Here is a 19335-nt window from a genome sequence, read left to right as displayed (position 1 = left end):
ACATTAATATCTGAGTTTAAAATGTAATCCATACACCGACATATTAATGCTACCAAGATATGGCATTTTACTGATTGCATCTTACAGTTAAATAAGCAGGAACTGGTTTCATGTTGGTGTCACAACCCTGTATGTTGTTGTAAAGGCAATTTAACAGGGCTACAGGTTCAGTTTTCTGACATTAACGGAATCACAGTGGCCTTTTACCATCCTGAGAAGTGACTACAGCTCTCCTGCTGCTCTGGTTTATCACTTTGACACCTTTAAATATCATCACAGACTAATGGGCCCCCTGCTCAGTGGCCAAGGCTGCACGTTTTATTATACCAGATGGTAACAGATTCATGTGTGGAAAAATGTAATTTTTAATTGTTTTCAAATGATTTCTGCATTTTTTATTATTAATTATTACCCGGTGACCTTTAAAAAACAACTGTGTGAATGCTGTTCTGATAAAAATAAAAATAAAAATTGTTAATATTCATGTTTTGTCTCCCAGGTAACTCTTTCTGGGTGTAAATTATACATAGTTGGGAAGTATGCGTGAAATAAGCTTTTTTCTTCCCTTCACTCTGTTTCACCTTCCAGTCTTGCATACAGTTTCATTCATGTCTTTATTGTATTTGACGCTGTCATTCTGTCAGAAACTGCTTTACACAGCAACAAATGGACGTGTGTGCACATGTGTGCCAGAATGATCAAAAGGGAGAGTGTGTGTGTTATCTCCCCACGGCTACCCCAAGGAATAACTGTCCAGAGTGTTCCTTTTGCCTGGTAATAGTCTGCTCCTATCTGCCTTCATGCTGCACTGAAAAGAAATGACTTTCCAACATTATGCTTTCCTTGACTGCTCAAGCCTGAATCGGCAGCAAGAAATGGAGCCTCACCTTTGGACCCATCGCTGTTTTCATTAAAAGTCATTTTTTGTGACTTTTTTTTCCCTCTTTATTTACTTTGGTGCATTAAAGAGTCCCAGGCATCAGGAAAGCCACAGAAAGGGCAAAAAGCTTCGTGATTCTACTGGACTTCCTCATCCTGTAAATATGGAAATTACACTAGTTTGACTCCCCCAAATTTCCCAGCTCTCGTTATAATAAGTGCTCTCTTTGAGTGGCATATAGAGGCAGTTTTCCACTTTGAGTATAGCATAATGACTACATTATCATTTCACCACAGTTCATTAATTGGAGCATTACTTGTTTATGAGTGGCTAACGGCTTACCAGGCCCACTTTGAAGCTGAACTACAGCAAAGTGTCACTGCAGTTTGAACTTCTGAGGAGAGAGTGCTAGGTTAAAAAATGTCAGCATCCTCTTGCACACTGCTTTTTAAAATGAGCCGACGCGATGAGCTCTTTTTTTGACCCATGTGCACTTCCTGTCTGCACATCCCCAGGCCCCACTCGTCCACTGGCAGAGTGCACTCGCTGCCATTGCTCCTGCAGAGTGTTTTCTTCATCGTTCGTTTACAAAGCCTCCACTTGTACACTATGGTGTCTTGCCTCAGGGCTCTCAAGTATGGCTTAAAAGGAGTGGCAGCTCTCCACAAAGGCAAAACCAGTGGGCATATTCATCTCCTGGTCGTGACAGAAAAAAGCTAAAGATGTAGCTGTGAGATGGGGCCAGGATGAATAAGTGAACCCCAGGGCAATAAAGAAGGCTCGATGAGCAATGTCTGACTACATCACTATCTATCAGGCCATCAGCTCCCAGGGGCTATCACAGCAATCAATGACAGTCCTCAGTGCAATATAGAGAAGGTCTCAGCAGTGATAGAAGAAACCTGTCTGCTGCTGTTGCAGCTTGAATACTAACGGCAATAAATTGATTGCTCCTTTGTTCATTTGTTCCCTCCTTCTTTCGTCTCCTGTATACAGGGGTCCGTTTTCTGCTTTGGGATGAAAGGCTATGACCCCATTTGTCCTTTTGTAGCTAATCACCAGAGCATCACATGGATTCACAGATTCAAGTAAACCCTAGAAATGAATCTGTAAATAATGGCAAAATAAAAGTGTTATGTGGTTCAGTTGCTTTTTACAGGGACTAATTGAGGCTGTTCAGTATTTTATTCAAGATGACTGTTTAATAGCCCCGTTAGATGGACTGCCCCTTTGGTCTTGCTAATAAACCCTGTAGGTTTATTGAAAGGGACAGCTGAAATGCTGAGCCAGTATATCTGTAGCAGATCTTATTCACAAATAAATTACTACCCCTGCTAACATTTATTATTCTCAGTCTTTGCTCAGGGATTTCACACTAGCAGCCGTAAATGCTCCAGAGAAATGAGCCCGGTTTGGTAAGACACACGAATGTGATTTATAGCAGGTGATGGGAAATATCCACGTGAAACGTCATAAGAATATGGATTGCATCTTCTCCACAGCTTGAATATTGAATTGAATTGAATATCACTGGCACAATTGTTCAGTTTTTATTTTGTTTTTTTAATTATAAACCTTTGTCAGCTTAAAATGTTTTTCCTACCCAGAGCTGTTTTTCTTTCCTACTGACCACCTGCAGACATCTGCAAAACTGTGACACAACTGTTAACCTGAGTGTGTACTGTGTACTTTTAGCTAATGTCAGTCATCTCAGTAACTATCAGCATTCAAGCATAGTCACTGTGTGCACATTAGCATACTGTGCCTCATTGAGTTGCAGCTTTGGCCATACTCAATGCCCCTAATGTTAAAATGCACACCATTTTACAAGTGCTCCAAAGAACCAGCATTCCCCTCAGACCATATCAGACAGCACTGCCAAAGAGAATACATTTAAGCAACTTAGCTGCAGTTAAGGCCCAAGTCACACAGGCATTAACCCTGCAACCATGAGTCACCTGGAGAAAGGTTTTGAAGAAATACTAAACGTGCAGCTCATGAAAGACGTGTCCTTGATGTGATAATTCCTCCCTATGTGCATATTTAAAACTTTAAACCATGAAAGAGAAATAAAGAAAAGTTTGCAGTGATTCAGCAGTGATATAAAATTTAAATTATAAATCATTTTCAGTCACATCTTGAAGAAATTTTTAGCTATGTGCATTAATAAATTACAGCTCTGAGAGAGAATTCCTTCTTTGGTACCCTTAATTGCCTTATAGCACCAGTTCATAAGTACACTGCAAAGCTGAAAATTGGCACTCAAAAGAATTTACAGCCAGTGCAATGGAAAGATTTTTTTTTAGAGATTTTTGATTAGACCTATCTTTATCTCAAGATCTACAGAGACTATGGAAAGAATGAGGCTGAAATGTCAAAGAGAAAGATGCACAGTCCAGCATTTGTTGCGAATGGTATCTAACAGATGGCGTGAAGACAGACTGTTCACACCAAATTCCCACCAGCTGTTTTGCTCCAGTGTCTAATGTATTTTTTCCAGTAAGAGATAGCTTGGGGCACTGAAACCAGCGCTGATTAAGACTTTAATCTTTTGCTGTTTCTTCACTGATCTGCCTAGTGCTTTAAAAGAAAAGCATCACAGGGATAAACCATGAGAATAAAGAAAAGAAATAAACAGATGTAAAAGAAAACAGCCAGAGTAAAGATGATCCTTTAGAGCTATTGAAGTCTCAGCCTTTATTCCCAGAAAGAGCTGGACCCTTAGCCTGTTTCTTAGATCTTGGTCTGCTCCGTTACGCTTAAAAGCAGCCTATGATCTCTTCCGCAGGGTGGTGGTGAGGGGGCCTGAAGTCATGGCCACTGACACTTGCATATTTCTTTCTTTTTAAGCCTGCAAATGAGTTCCGATCAGGCCCAATCTGCATCACTTCCAACAGAACAGAGGCAAAGACATCTGTCCCCCACTGCTCTACCACCCACTGATCAATGGGAATGTGAAATGGTGCATGTTCTGCACAATGCTCACAGCCAGCGTTTTAGTTTTCTGTGTATTTGATTTAAGTCTGACAGTTTTAAACAAAAAGCAAAGTTTTAACTGCGAATGTCTATTCCTGTCGGCCAGATCTGACAGATTGTTTTATCAAGAGACAGAGAAAAGAAGAAAGAAAAATATGTGTGGGTTTATGTGTATTTGTGCAGAAGATTTATGCAATTCTTCAAGATTTCTTTCACATTAAAAAAGAAACAAAACAAAAACAACCTCTTCTGTTTTAGCTTTCTAGGTGTGCATATGTGGGTATGTACTGTAAGGTAATTAAGGCTTATTGTTTTCTTTATCACTCAAAAATTTACTTATTAAATTAAGTTTTATTGTTTGTTTGTTTTTTGCTTTTTGTGAATCTGCTCTTCATTAAATCTTCAAAAATAACTACAGACCATGTCCAGCACCCACACATTTCTTCCTAAACTTGCAGGCAGTCCAAGACTTTAACAATTGTAATTTCTACTGAAGGCAGGTTGCGACAGCAATGTCAGCAGCTCCTTTAAAACCTTACTTGCAACAGCACTGCTTGTAAAAATCATATCCCTACATAGCACGTTTAAACACAGTAGACATTTACCAAAATGCTCCACAGCAGTCAATTAAGATATGATTTAAATCAATTAAAATATTAAACTTTCAAATAACTAAAAATAAAAAACTGTGAATACATGCTTTGCACAGAATGGGGGATAAAACATCAAAGTAATTATTTAAATGCTCATTGTGGTAATTAACAATGTCCACTGCACAAACATCTTTCACCTGTCTTTCAACATAGGTTGATTTACTCACTTTTAATACAGTCCTTGTATCTGACTATGTTCGGAGGCTTTTTGTTGTTAGCTACTGAACCATGACCTATGAACAACTCAAGCATGAAAAAAGGCACCACCAATTTTAAACTGTGTCTTTAGGTACTTTATTGGCAGCCTGTTCCAAAAACATGTCATTGTTCCCCGTTCCTTAGTTAAATATATGTACGTTTGGCAGGTGCTATTAAAAATCTGCCAAGATTTTTCCAAGACTGGACAAATGGAGAGCAAAAGAGGAAGTGGCAGGCCTATGAAACTAGCTTTGAAAGTCATGTCCTTAAAAAACAGAAAAAACTCCAACAAATGGTAAAATGGTAAATGGCCTGTATTTGTATAGCGCTTTACTTGGTCCCTAAGGACCCCAAAGCGCTTTACACATCCAGTCATCCACCCATTCATGCACACATTCACACACTGGTGATGGCAAGCTACGTTGTAACCACAGCCACCCTGGGGCGCACTGACAAAAACAAAGACCAGCATTGTTAAATCTGGTTCTTCAGTTAATCCATCTACTGTTCACTGAAGTCCCATCAGAAATGGTCTCAGTGGATGAGTGTCTGTCATGAAGCCTATGCCAAATTACACAAGAACTGGACTAAAAATCAGTGGTGAGGTCTGATGGAGTGATGAATCAAAATTTGACTTTGGTTCAAATTGTCAGTATGTACAGAGGAGGTCAGGAGAGGGCTCCAACAGTAAATGTCTACAGCAATCTGTAAAACATGATGGAGGCTCTGTCGTGGTTTGGGATGCATTTCAATCAATGGTGTTGGAAATCTTGTCAAAATTGAGAGAATTGTGAATATAGAAAAGTACCATCAGATTTTGATCCACCATGCAGTACCATTCATTTTTCAACATGAAAATGATCCCAAAAACATAATGTAAAAACACATAATGTTATGGATTGGCCTCCCCAAAGCCCAGATTACAACATTATGTCACAGTTTGCCGAGGCAAACTGCGTGGAGTGTGAAGAGTGGACCCAGGTGCAGACATTCTAAAACTCAAACTTAACTGATGAGCTGTTTATTAAGGCAGACAGAACAGTACAAAATAAAAGGGCAAAAACAATGCAAACTAAGCAATAACCTAAACTGGGTAAACTAGAAAGGAAGCACGAACTATGAAAAACCCTGGCAGAAAAACAAACAAAACTCTAAACATGGCAATGAAGATGAGCGCATATCTATATATATATGAAAACCTGAACGCAGGACTTGACATGGGAACAACACAGACGATCCGACAAAGACTGAATGAGAACGCACAGACTAAATACACACAGGAGGCTAATGAGAGAAGTGGGAACACATGGGGGACAGCTGACACACATGAACATAACGATGTCACAGTGGAAGAGTAAAACTAAACACGATGAACACAGGAACACAAGATCTCTTCAAAATAAAACAGGAAACATGAGAGGCAGACATGACAACATAAGACACACAGACATGAAACACACGAAGGGCAAGGGAGACTTCACAGGGGTTGAAAACACAAGAGGGAGCTAATAAGAAAATGAACATAAGAAACCTAATAAGCTTAAACAAACACTATAAACATCAAAAGAACTAAAACTCAAAACACTGGGTCATAAGACCCAGGATCGTGACACATTATTGAAGCAGTGTGGGATAATCTTGGTAGAGATGGAACAAAAGACAGCCCAAATCCAAAAAAGAGCTTTGAATGTCCTTCATCAAGTCTGCAAAACTAAATACTCGAAGACTACTTAAAGAAATTATAAGTACCTAAGAGAATTCAGTTAATGTTGAAGGATAAAGGAGGTCATATCAAATATTGACTTTCAAGTTTGTTAGAATTAGACAAACTCTGTTTTTGCCTTATACACTGCATTTCCATGCACGTTTGCACGTTTCAATAAATCACTGCACCCTTTTCCTATTTTCCTAACAAAATACAAATAAATGAGAGGTGACTCGAGAGTTTTGCCCAGCACTGTATGTTCTCTGTTGACATTTCAATACTGTTAGAAAGGTAGATGATCTAATCTGGAAAGAGAGACTGAGATATCAGGAAATAACCAAAGTCATTAGGATTCATCCTGTAGAAAACATCTGTGTCAGATTTTATGGCTACTGATCCACGACTTTGGTGTTGCTTTTAGTAAAGGGTAGCCTTCTATGAGGTGTGATGAGGAACTAAAGGGAGAGCTCCGCTATTGGACACTGATAATGTTGTTGTGAAAGACTTCAAAGCTTGGATTCCCAAATGCTTTGGAAAGAGTCCTGGCATGCCCCATAAGAGAGGAACAATCTTCTGTTTCCTCTGTCAGTGCTATTTCATGTTGAATTCTGAAGTGTTAGGTAGATAAAAGGATTTTAATGAGTACTGTTCCAGAGACACCCACGTACCCTTCCCTGTTCCCTCTGACAGTGCAGCAGGAGAGCATTAAATTGTAGGCTAATGGATTTCTCTGACAAACCAAGAATGAAGTTGAAATTGGCACAGGCTCATCTATGAAAGGAAATGCCAAGTGTTTTTTCCCTTGCACCCTTTGACTTTTCCCCTCCCTAAATAACTGACGTAAATGTGTTTTCTTTATGTAATACACAGCTCAAACGCCCCAAAGAAAAATTTTAATGGCAATCACTGGTATTAATTATTGAAGGCATAAGCAGTTTGAAATCATTAAGGGTATGTGACACTGTTAGCATTGTTTTTGTGTGTACTTACAGTCACTAAGTGATAATCACGGCTGATTAGGGCTGTGTGGGTGCAAAGCCTTTATAAAGGCTGCAAATGCAGGAATTTCCCTGTGGTATGGATCATGGATCAATCTTTGTAGTGTGAGAATACATAAAAACTTTGAAGTCATATATAATATCTGGCTGTCATTGCCAGGTGTGATAATGGTGACAGTAATAAAATGACCATTCTTATTTCTATTTATGTTTCATGGGGAAAACTTTGGATAAATTATTTCATATACAGTAATAACAAGATGTGCTGCAGGCAGACTTGGACTCCCATGGGCGAACAGGAAGAATGGAAAATAATCAGCCTCCCCCTCTGATGATTACTCACTCTCTGCCAGGTATGGATGCGTCTGGCTTTGAGACACGAGGTCAGCTCTGTTGGTGTCCCTCGCTAGGAGCAATGAAAACTTGTCTGGATTGATTATTGCCGAGGGAGTGTTTGGCCTCAGTTCACTTTCTGCTGTCTGGCTGGCGGCTCTCTGCCAGACAGGAATTTAAACACCGAGATTTTATGAGAACTTTGGCCTGTTGACTTCTGCCTCAGCGGTTAGTCACTTTCTTTTCGAACCCTGTGGTGAAATAGCATTTAGAAAGAAATCCTAATGATGCTTTGGAAATCAAATTCTAGCCTCAGTTCATTTAATATATTCTGGCACAGCTTCAAACTCTAATCTATATAGACAAGAAACCAGCTGAGAATTCCAAGGAATTATTAACAAGACAGTTAATAATGTACCCGTATGAAATATCTGCTTCTGGATGGTAGTGACATACGGCTATAGTTGCCAAAAACAAATATGCTATAAGACCTTGAATGTTAGCAAAGGATGTTTGCTAACGTGTTAGTGACTACTATATCCCGTTTGTTCGTCATGGCTTGTTTGTGCTTCTCTTTGTTCTTCATGCTCATTTATTCTCAAATATTTCACTTAAGAGGAAAAATTAGTTTTGCTTATCTGTAATGCTTTTGGCATAAGACAGTAGTCGCTTTTGAGCTCTATCATGTGCTGCCCAGACCAATTTCACAGCAAATAAAAGAAGGCCTCCAAGGCTTTCTTTGCTCACAGGACAAAGTGAGGGTTTTGTTTCTTCTGTTTAGAGCACATGTTTCTGCCCATTTGGTCAATTCTCTTTGATACAATTTTAGGAAAATTTACAGTGACCTTGCATAATGAACATTCATATTCCTTCTTTAGACTAAATGCAAATGATCAGACAAGTGAGGAGACCTGGACAGGACACTCAAAGCCAATTGCTTTCTAATCAGCCGATCACATGGCAGCAATCGAATGCATTTAGGAAGGCAAAAATGCTGAACATTTGGGGGACTGAAATGAGTCAAGAAAATCAACAGCCTATTTATGCAAGATAATTCATAGTTTTATTGGGGGTGGGGGGTGGAGGGGTATATTGGTTGGGTCTGATTATTGGAGGGGTCATAACCCCCCTAACCCCCCTGGAAATTACGCCCCTGAACTGAGTACCAGAATTTGGAAAACATTTTAAGTGATTTTGAACACGGTATGGTTGTTGTTGTCCGAATGTTTCAGAAACAACTGATCTTCTGGGATTTTCCCGCAATGCCATCGCTACGATTTACAGAGAATGGTCTGAAAATAATCCTATGAGCAGCAATTCTCTGATTGAAAATGCCTTGGTGATGGTGCTGGTCACAAAAATATGGCTGGGCTGCTTGGACTGATAAGAAAGCAACAGTACCTTAAATAACCACTCATTACAGCTAAGAGGAAGCAACTGTGAATTCACAACATGTTGAAGTGCCACTCCTGTCAGCTAGGAACAGGAAACTGAGGCTACAATTCGGATGGGCTCACCAAAATTGGACAACGGAAAACTGGAAAAACATATCCTGGTCTGATGAGTCCTGATTTGCACTGCCACACTCAGATGATTCATTGTGCCTTGTATCAGCAGTTCAGGCTGCTGCTGCTGATATGTGGGATATTTTCTTGGAATGTTTTAGGCTTCGTAATACCACATGATCATTGTTTCCAAAAAAAAGAAAGAAAGAAAGAAAAGAATTTGACATTTCTGAAGGCAAAAATGTGTCCAACCCAGCAAAGTGTACCAAATAAATTGGTTAGCACGTGTATGTATATAATGAAAATGTACTTCCTGTTTCGGCATTAGAATCAAAAACTGGGTGGAAGCAAATCACATCAACGCGTGTATTGATTGAAATGTCCTTAAAAATATAACCTCAGTGCAATAAAGTCAGTGTAAGGAAGATAATGAAACATATGAATAATAAATGTGATCTTTGCTTTGACAGAGTGTTAATGGGAGCTGAAGTTCTTAACTGCTTACAGCTGTTTGTTGGAGTCCTTATTCTGAGTTTATTAAATTTTTGCAGCTTCACGCCACAGCAGGAGGCGGACACCCTCGGCACAGATGAGAGAGACTCATTATGGATATGGCACAAAAAGCACTAACTTGATAAACTTATTGAAATCACAGTTTATCTTTGGTATTGACAGTTTTAACAGCAGGGGTGGGCAGTTCATTAACATGAGAAACTGGGACTGGGCTGCATTGATACGTTGAACTCAGTCCTGCTCAGTTTTAATTTAAACTTTTTATAAACTTATTATAAAATCCCCTCCACAACAGTCCTAGTTTTTCCATGTGGGCCCCTGGGTAAATAAATTGCCCACCCCTGCCTAACAGGCTCTAACACCAAATGACATTCAGACAGTAGATCTGCCACAGAGAGATTATAGTAGTAAGCTATAGTCATATTACTTGTTATGCAACTGATGTCCTCGGGTTGAGTACTCTGCTGAGTCACAACTGTCTGGAGTTATTTAACTTGGTCTTTTATTTTTCGGTTGGATTTGCAGCATTTTGAGTGCTTTTTTTTTCTTTAGTGTTACTATTTTAATTTTGTGAAAATAGAAATATTATGATCTGTAAGATTTCCAAATGGAATATTACTTCCCATTGTTTTGTTAAAACACTGCCATCAAGCTTAAATAAAAGTTTATATAATGCATTTTGTAGAAGTGTCAGAAAGGGAATTATAGTGATTACCCCTGCAGCCCGACATTGTTTACACATATTGGATGTTTTAAGTGAGTTTTCATCACTGAGGTCCTAACAGAGTTAGGGCAATAAAACGGACCTTTGACTTTAATGTGACAGCATGTCACAAGGCTGCAAACGTTCTCTGTTGAATGACATTTGATTTGTGCCTGTAAGAGCTGACACAGAAAAATGAGAGGAGAGAAAACACATGTAATGCGCTCAGCACAATCAGATTCAATATGTGAAGCAGCCCATCTATGCAGATTTCAGTATGTGGTTAAGCTTTTACTTAATCCAGTTTGTGAGCAGTGAGCCAGTGTGTGATTGTCCTTCAAGGGAATAAAGCAATCAGCAGGAAAAACTAACCAAAGTCACTGCTTTAAAGCAGTCTTGCACCCTATCACCCATCTCCCAGTAACAAGGGGAATTGTTCTCAGCATATGAGAAACAACTAGAAAAGGACTTAAAGCTCTCCTGAGGAATGGCTAAATATATGCTTTGACACTTGGAATGAAAATGGGTGTCCTTATGGGACTCCAACAGGGACACATTTCCCACTTTGTTTCCAGTGACAAAGACTGCCCTTTCTTATGTTACCTATTGAATTTCATTCTTAAGACATGCTCTTTTGAGGCAATGAGACATCCTCTACATATAACATCCAAAAACACTGAAAAGCTGAATAGTTTTCGTGCCAATTGCTGAAGTCAATTTGTAGAAAAATATGATACTAAGTAGCATACAGAGGCCTGGCATTTAGATATAGATAAACTCCAAGATTTACATTCTTAAGTGAAATCGGACTGAAATTAGGTGCGACAACAAAGCAAAGATATTTTAGCCCATACCTAGGAGATGAAAAAGAAGTACATTTTGGTATGGGAGTACTTTGAAAAGTCTAATCAAAAAAGCAGTACATCACATACACATACACATTGTGGCTGTGTATGTGAGGTGCCTTCTGTACCATAGGTTCCTGCATTTGTTCCTCCACCTCGCCTTTTTTCTAGATCTTCATTATTAGTACTGTATTTTTTCACGAGGTAGAACAAATAAAAGTACACAGTCAAAAAACCCTTTCATGCCTAAACCCATATCATTTCCCTGTTTCTGCTGCAGTCAGGTAGACGACTTGTTGCGTCGTTGTCGCCAAGGGCACCTTACCCTCAGTGCAGTAGGTGTTGTGTTCCAGAGAGGTTAACTATGCAGAGGAAGGCTGAGGCTGTAGGTCTGTACACCTCCTGTAGCCGGAGAAACAGCAGTCTGTTCAAACATTTTTGTGTGCAATTAATTTTTGCAGCATTTGTTTCTTTTTCAACTGAAATTATGTTTCATGGAAATTAGATTTGTAGCTCTTTCATGTTTTTTTCCCCACCCGACTAAAGCACTATAGTTAACACCTGGACTCTGAAATGATTAGTTGATTAGATCAGTTTCCAAAAAATATTTTTCAGTTTTGTCCCAGACTGCAGTTTAGATGGATAGCATTGTACGGTGCCCTTTCTAATCTGATGGACACGTTAGCTCGTTTTATCATAGTCTTTCCTTTTTCGCAAAATTAGAAAGTGAAAGTGATGGACGGATCAGAAAATCGCAAGCAGAGTCGTGTTAACATAAAGCACTAGGAAAAATCCCTCAGCATGTGAGCTTAAATATTAATCTCTTCGAAAAGGAGTGCACATACAGTACAAGGCAAGTTATGTCATGTCATGTAATTTTTAAAAAATATATTTTTGCTATATAATTGATAGGAATTGTATTGTTTCTCTGGCTTTTAGATTACCTCTTGTTATATCCATAGAGCGTTGTTCATATGTGAACATGCACATGATGGGCTAGCATAAAATTTCAATATAAATGTGGTTTTTCACAGTTATAGGAAAAAAAATACATTTGTATCTGGTGCTCTGACCTTTCCCCTATTGGCTCTAAACAACTGGATGGATTGCCATGAAATATGATTCATTCATAAATAATTAATGAATTCTATAGCTTTGGTGATTTTTTTTTTTAAACATGTAACTTAACCTTGTTAAAAATATTTGTTAGTTCAGATCCTTCTTACGTGACCAAATTTTTGCAAAGCTTTGCATTGTTATCTGCCTCATCTGTTCTTTGTGTCTCTAACATACCAACATGCTCAATCAATAGTGGCTCTGCAAAACTTCCTTATTGTTAGGTCTTCATGATCTTTCTTTTCCATGCTTCCCATTAAATGTCTAAGTTGCCAGCCCTGCAGTTAGTTTTGTGTCATAACTCAGGAAACCATAAAATTAAGCATTGCCCACCTAGAATAAAGACATATTTAGCAACTGCATGAATTATTCTCACCTCAGATGTTTTCCAGAAACAACAACCAGCTTTTAACTTAGATGCCTCGTGAGCTTCTGTTTTAAAATTTAGGCGCAGACAGGATTCAGGTGCAGCTCAGTGTCTGACTACTGCTTTGCAGTTAATCCTCCATTACTGGCAAACAGTACATCTCTCCTGTGCATTTAATATCTTCTAACTAAAAAAACCCAACTATATTATAATTTAAGTCTTAATTAATTTGTCAGCAGTACTATTTTATCCAGCTGACTGTCTATTCATTATGAACAGTGGGGCTAAACATGGGTAAGCAACTATGGGGGGATGATTGTAGATTATCTTTTCAGCAGCTATTGTTGTAAAAGAAACAAACGAAATGACATTTTCATTTTGTGATCCAGAATCCCGACCAGCCTCATATTTCCCTGGGATGGTATCAGCTGTCAGGCAGAGATGCATCGGCAGTCAACTGTGGCAAAGCCATCCTGTTGTCATTACACTTCCATTAACAGTCATGTAACCCTGCTGCCAAATGCACTGGGCTGAAACCAGTAAGGCTCATCATCACTGTCACCGAACCATCGAATCTGACCTTCAGACATAAACCCCGTACACTGTGCACACTGTGCACAAGCAGGTTCACCATCTCTGCTATGAGTCATTACACCCACTCTGGGAGAATGGTAATTCATTCAATGTGTGCTTCTGTGTGAGAAGTGTGTGTTAAATGCACACACGCATTTTGATCGAAGTCACTACATTTAATATATTTGACGAAACTACTTTGACCTTTGCCAGGTTGGGATGGTGATTATCTTCTGGAATGAAGAAAGACGCTAATATCTTGCATGAGATTTTAGATTGAATGTGGGATTACCCAAGTTCTCTCATTTCAGTTCTCGCATACAAGAGCTTGATCATTAACTGTATGCGCTTAGACTTTATTATGCAATTTCCATCACAGTGGAGATTTATTATCAGTACATTATTTTACTCTTAAGCAAAAGGTCGACAATCACAATGATCCTCTTCACTAACCTGGGAACTTGTGCAAATTATGCATTTCCTTTTTATAGCAAAGAACTCATCAAGCTACTCAAGTCAGTGATGGGGTACTTGACAGGTGCCACATTACCACAGGTGTTGATGCTAGTCTAGTCTAGCATTATAGAAATTTAAATAGATATATAAAAATACATTTACGGTGTTTAAACTTGCATTTTTTTTCTCAGAAAATAGAACTATAGTTTTGTTTTGAACTATAGTAAAATTCATCACAAATTTTCCTGTGATGAATTTTGTTATCAAGCAGTACAGTATAAATCTAAATGAAAACAATGTAAAAATCAATTATATATGATTTTAAGTATATTTTTAAGTATATTTTAATCATCTCTGCTTCGTGCACGCTCAGCTCTCTGTACACCATTAAATCTGCCACAAAATCCACCAATCACAGACTTGGATGCAAAAATTCTGATTGGCTGTTACAGTGTCAGTCTAAATCCATTTTCGGTTAGTATGTTTAATTATTTTATTTCAAAACATTTAATTTTTTAAGACCATTGTTGGTTTTAATCTAGTTTAAACCAAACCATTCCACTGGATTTAGCTACATTCTGGACCCTGTTTCCAGAATGCAGTAGCTAGCAAGCTGATTGGAGACTGTAACAACCAATCAGAATTTTTGCATCCAAGTCTGTGATTGGTTGGTTTTGTGGCCAACAACTAAGCGAGAGCGGCTGTTATTGTGTGTGTATATGGATAATAGCAAACACTGAAATACATTTCTTGCAGTCAACAATGAATTTTGTCTGCTCAAATTAAACTTTTAGTTGCTCAAAATAATTTTCTCCTCAAAATGCAACATTTGCGCTTGCAATTTTTTCTTACTGTAGTGAAGTAGATTCTGGGATAGGATTTTACATGATGTCCACAAACGCACCACTAACATCCACACCTTCCCAGTTGATAATTAGCAGGCTTATAAGGAACAGCTGCGCTGCACTACCAGAAGGAAGCATTTGGCAGTCTTGTCCATCCAAGGTGGCTGAGAGCATTAGGCAGTTAAGCGCTACAGATCTCTCAAGGAAAGCCACTCAGTTTAGTATTGCCCTTTAGAGACTGGTAAGTGGGACCCTTGTGTTCATCATAACGTGGCATATAGTAGGGTGGACTTTGACAACTGGTTCCCTCTTTTGTTGCAGGTTTGCACTATACTGCTGCTGTCATGTCATGCTGTTTTGTTTGTTATGTGATGCTTTTATAACGAACAGTACTTTGGGTGTATTTGTTTTATGTAGATCTTTTATTAATGTGTGTAACGTTTTATGCTTTGTTTTGTTTTAGTGGAGGTGCGGCTGCTTGTTGAGGGGCTAGGCACGTGAGGTGGAATCCCCTTCCCGATGCATGCGAGTGTACACACACTCGCATGCATAGGTAGATTGCACCATTTAGAGTTTAGTGTGAGTGAGGTCTGCAGTGAAATCACACGGGTGAGTAATTGGTGGCACCCTTGGGCACTCCTCCCTGTAGGTTGCCTCCTCAAGTGGCCGGTCTCCACCATTTTGTTTAGTTATTCTTTTATCATGCCGTGATTGTTTTAGGGTAGCATCGTGGTAGGGATTCTGGTCATTTTAATCATTGTTTGTTAATAAAGTGTTTTAACTATTTTGCCGTCTCAACCCTGCTACCTTAGGTGCCTTTTTGATTTTATAATTCTGTTTTTAGTAGTAGTTCTTAATAAATTTTGATTTGTAAACTTTCTTTATCTCACCTCTGCCGTTAATAACGAGTCTGTGGGCTTTGGTAGCCAGTGCAACACGTACATTGGCTAGAGAAATCTTTCCTGGGGTGTAACGCCGTCCCCCAGGTGGCGTTGTCAATATCTTAGTTACCATCCCCGGTTATTCCTTATCACGACACCACATTACATGCGCTCAGAATAGACACAAAAATAACGCCATAGAAAACGTTTCCGCAATCGTCTGTTGTTAGTTTTGGAGAACCTGCACAAACTATAGCCTCAGTTTCCTGTTCTCAAGTGACAGCAGTGGCACCTGGTGTGGTCTTCTGCTGCTATAGCCCATTTGATTCAAGGATCCATGTATTGTAACAAGTGGTTATTTGAGCCACTCTTGCCCTCCTTTCAGCTCAAAGAAGTCTGGCCATTCTCCTCTGACATCTGGCAACAAAAAGGCACAACCAGAGAACTGCTGCTCACTGGATATTTTCTTTTTTTTTTTTTTTTTTTAGACCATCCTCTGTAAACCCTGGAGGTATCTGTACAGGAAAATCGCAGTGGATCAGCAGTTTCTGAAATACTCAACACATGCCACTTAAATTATCTTCGCCATTCTAATGTTCAGTTTGAACTTCAGCAAGTCATCTTGAGCATGTTAGCAAAACTAAAGCATACCATGTTTTTATTTAGGACTGTACCGGTCTCAATCTAACCTGTTGATTGCATTTTGTATTCCATAACTTACAATTAATATTAATTTTGGTTTGTTTGTACACACACTGCACAGGGCACAACTATGCATTTCACTCAGTAGATAAAACCTTCATAACACTGACAAATACAGCTGGTGTCAACCTTACTGTAAACTCATCGTATCATAAGCTTTCATTTTCTGGTTACGCAGACTACAAATGTTAAATATGTTATTCCAGCTAGATCATCCAAGTTAACAGAGTTGGCTTATGTAACTTTAACAGGCTTTTGGGGAATCTGGACCTTCTGTAAAAGTTAATAAGATATGGTATTGATTTTAAAAAATAATTATACCTAAAAATGCACTTTTAAATTCCTTACAAAGTAATAGAAGTCTAGCTTGAATTGTAAAATTATTCATTAGCTGGCTGTTGCTGTTCCAGTGTATTCACATTGTAATATAACACTAGAAGACTGTGAGACTGTATATTACACTCCAAAAGTAACAGTGGGGATTCATATTCTTTTACTGTGTATTCATAATCTCATAAAAACATTTCATAAAGTGTTATCACCCCATTGCTAAAAATATAATTCTTGAGAGGAAGTCAGACAGCCCTCTATTCTTAGTGGACTTACCGTAGAGCCTTGGGCATTATTCAAAGGGAAAAAAGAGCACCGTTCTACCATCAACTATATCGATACAAAAACTGACAAAAAGAATACAGTTCAGTGACACAATAAAAATGACCCCTCAGCAGTCAAATCTTAAAATTAAGCCCAGCAGTTAAATTTTAAGATTAAGACTGATTGTAATCTTCTCTACAGGAAAATCATGTGATATCTGCAGCAGTACAGAGATCTCTGAGCGGTAGCAGTGGGATGCAGGAAACTGCAGGGGAGGCAAGGTGTTCTACTAAAAGAAAAACTGGTCTCAGAAGGAACTGTTACCTTGGATGACACTTATACTTACACCTACACATATCCAAGCACACACTAAAGCATGGCTTCACACACTACTTCATCTCCAACCCTAGAGTGCCTGGAGTATAAGTATAGATACAGTATATTGCCTCCATATAGTTACTATACTTACAGTATATGGAAGTGTTAAAGCAACTTTGTAATGTAGTTCTAGTGAAACGATTGCTTGGCTTTGTACCTAAGCACAGGCTCGCTGCAGGTTGATTAGAGTCTTGTAGTTATTTTTTAGGCGGTGGCTCCGACATTGCCTCTTCTTTTTACCCCAAGACAGTGACCGGCTATTTTGGCACCATGGTGATTGCTTTGATTGCCTTACTAGAGCCCCCTCTGAAGCCTTACAGCTAAACTGACTACAAAACCCTTACACCCCATTTCCACTGGATATACCTTTTAGTTTCCAACTGTGCACTTGTTCTTCAGCTGAAACGCAAGTAGCTTTCTCCATTTGTATGGCTGATGGTCAGCATCTAGAAGACCTTCAGCGTAATGACTAAGACACTTTACAGGTGTTACTTGCCAAAGATCCAGGACTGGTTGCAAGTTGTTTGTTAGGATTTTGGCTGAGAAACGAATTGTTGCCTGGTTTGGCATGCATTTCCCAGTCCAGGACTGCAGAAAGAGCTTGTTAGTTGGATTAGAGACATTAGTGCCTTGGATTTAGGGATAAAATGTCCTAGTAGTTAGCTTCTTGCCTAGCAGCACAGCACTTGATGTGCCACCTAGTTGTTTTAAGCTCTAAACAAGAGGTTGTGATTTTTCTGACTAAAATAAGACTGAACACTGAACCTTTTTTGGACTAATCTGGAATTAAAACTACAGTCAGTATCAGTCTAGACTAGACATGAACAGCTGTAAATAGCAAACTTCATATCTGCCTAATTCAGAATGGGGGAAAAAAAGATGCGTAATTTGTTAAAATATTTGGAGTGTTACGGGTAATATGACCCATTTGCATTTTAGAGAGAGAATTTTGAAATATGCTGTAGCATTTTAGTTTCTTATAGGGATTTCTGTCTTTGCCCAGTAGCATTAATGGAGAAGGTAAGATGTTTAATTACTACCTGTGTGAGCCGATGTATCCGATGTATCCGATGTATGTAGGATATGTAATTATACCTTGATTGGTTTTTGCTGTTTCCAAGGTAATCTTTCTTCACCAGATCTCTCTGTACTATTTTTACACAATTTCAGTGCTTTATTTGTTTCTGTCACATGTCGCATTATTACCAGTTCTCGCTAGATTTTGTAATTACTTTGAATTGAGTGGAACACAGAATAACACAGCATTGTGCAGAAAAACACACACATCACCAAATAATAACGATAATAATAATAATTACAATCAGTCAAAAAAAAAACCAGTCAAAACTGCTCATGGACCCCCAAGTCCTCAAGAGCCGGGTCCGTGACACTCTGACTTTTGCATGATGAATTACTTGACGCGTTTTGTGTCAAATTGGGGACAAATCTCTGACATAAACATGCTATATGAAGCATATATGCATGACATTAAGCCAAAAAGCAGACTAAGTTACTATGACTATCATAAAAACCAGAAATTGAAGGAATGCTTGCTAGGCTGCTGGTGACAGTCTTGAACACATGTAAATTGAGCCTTTTTTGTTGCATTGCCAACATGATTCTTGAGTCCATTGCACTGTGTTGAATATTTTAAGCTCATAGTCTATTATGCTGCATTTTTTTTTTTTTTTTTTGACAAATTGTATCTGCTCGCCTGGCTCTCAGTAAGCGCTTTCACAGAATCTCTAATCCCTTTTTTCATGTGCTTGGCTCTTGACTTTCTTTCTGAGTTTCTTGTCAGTATGCAAGTGCCACTCAAAGCACAGAGGACTGTGTTGCAATCAGTTGATTGTGAACGGTCTTAGGAAGGTAATATGCAATCTACTGAAGTAGATCCGGAAGGAGCCAAATCAGCCAATGGTCTCCTGTTCATACTATGTTTGCCTCCCCGAAAATTCAAATTAATAAATTCATGGCATGCAATCCTCCCAAGGTACATTTAGGTTTGATTGGTGTTAGTACATGAGTTACAAAAATAATTCTGAGCCCTAGAATGGATGAAAATAGTCTTACAGTACTAAAGGAACTGTAAATAATCTGTCTGGAAAGATCAA

General features: G+C 38.8%; 1 protein-coding gene across 5 annotated transcripts in view; it reads left to right on the top strand.

Annotated features, from left to right (window-relative positions):
• rgs6 (regulator of G protein signaling 6) overlaps positions 1–19335 on the top strand; it is a 107333-nt gene that overhangs the window by 55300 nt on the left and 32698 nt on the right. The window contains exons 1-2 of one of the 5 annotated variants that reach the window (XM_085133737.1): positions 14115–14907; positions 15130–15275. The exons of 1 other annotated variant lie outside the window; for it this stretch is intronic. In XM_085133737.1, coding sequence (XP_084989863.1) covers positions 15186–15275 — 90 coding nt within the window. In that variant the 5' untranslated portion in view covers positions 14115–14907; positions 15130–15185. Of the gene's footprint in view, positions 1–14114; positions 15276–19335 lie in introns of those variants that run through there. 3 more of the 5 variants (XM_085133736.1, XM_085133735.1, XM_085133738.1) reach the window with 3 other exon arrangements.

This window comes from Neolamprologus multifasciatus, chromosome 15 (assembly GCF_963576455.1).
Source record: "Neolamprologus multifasciatus chromosome 15, fNeoMul1.2, whole genome shotgun sequence".
In the NCBI taxonomy this organism is placed as follows: domain Eukaryota; kingdom Metazoa; phylum Chordata; class Actinopteri; order Cichliformes; family Cichlidae; genus Neolamprologus; species Neolamprologus multifasciatus.
This window is presented reverse-complemented; position numbering and strand designations above follow the sequence as displayed.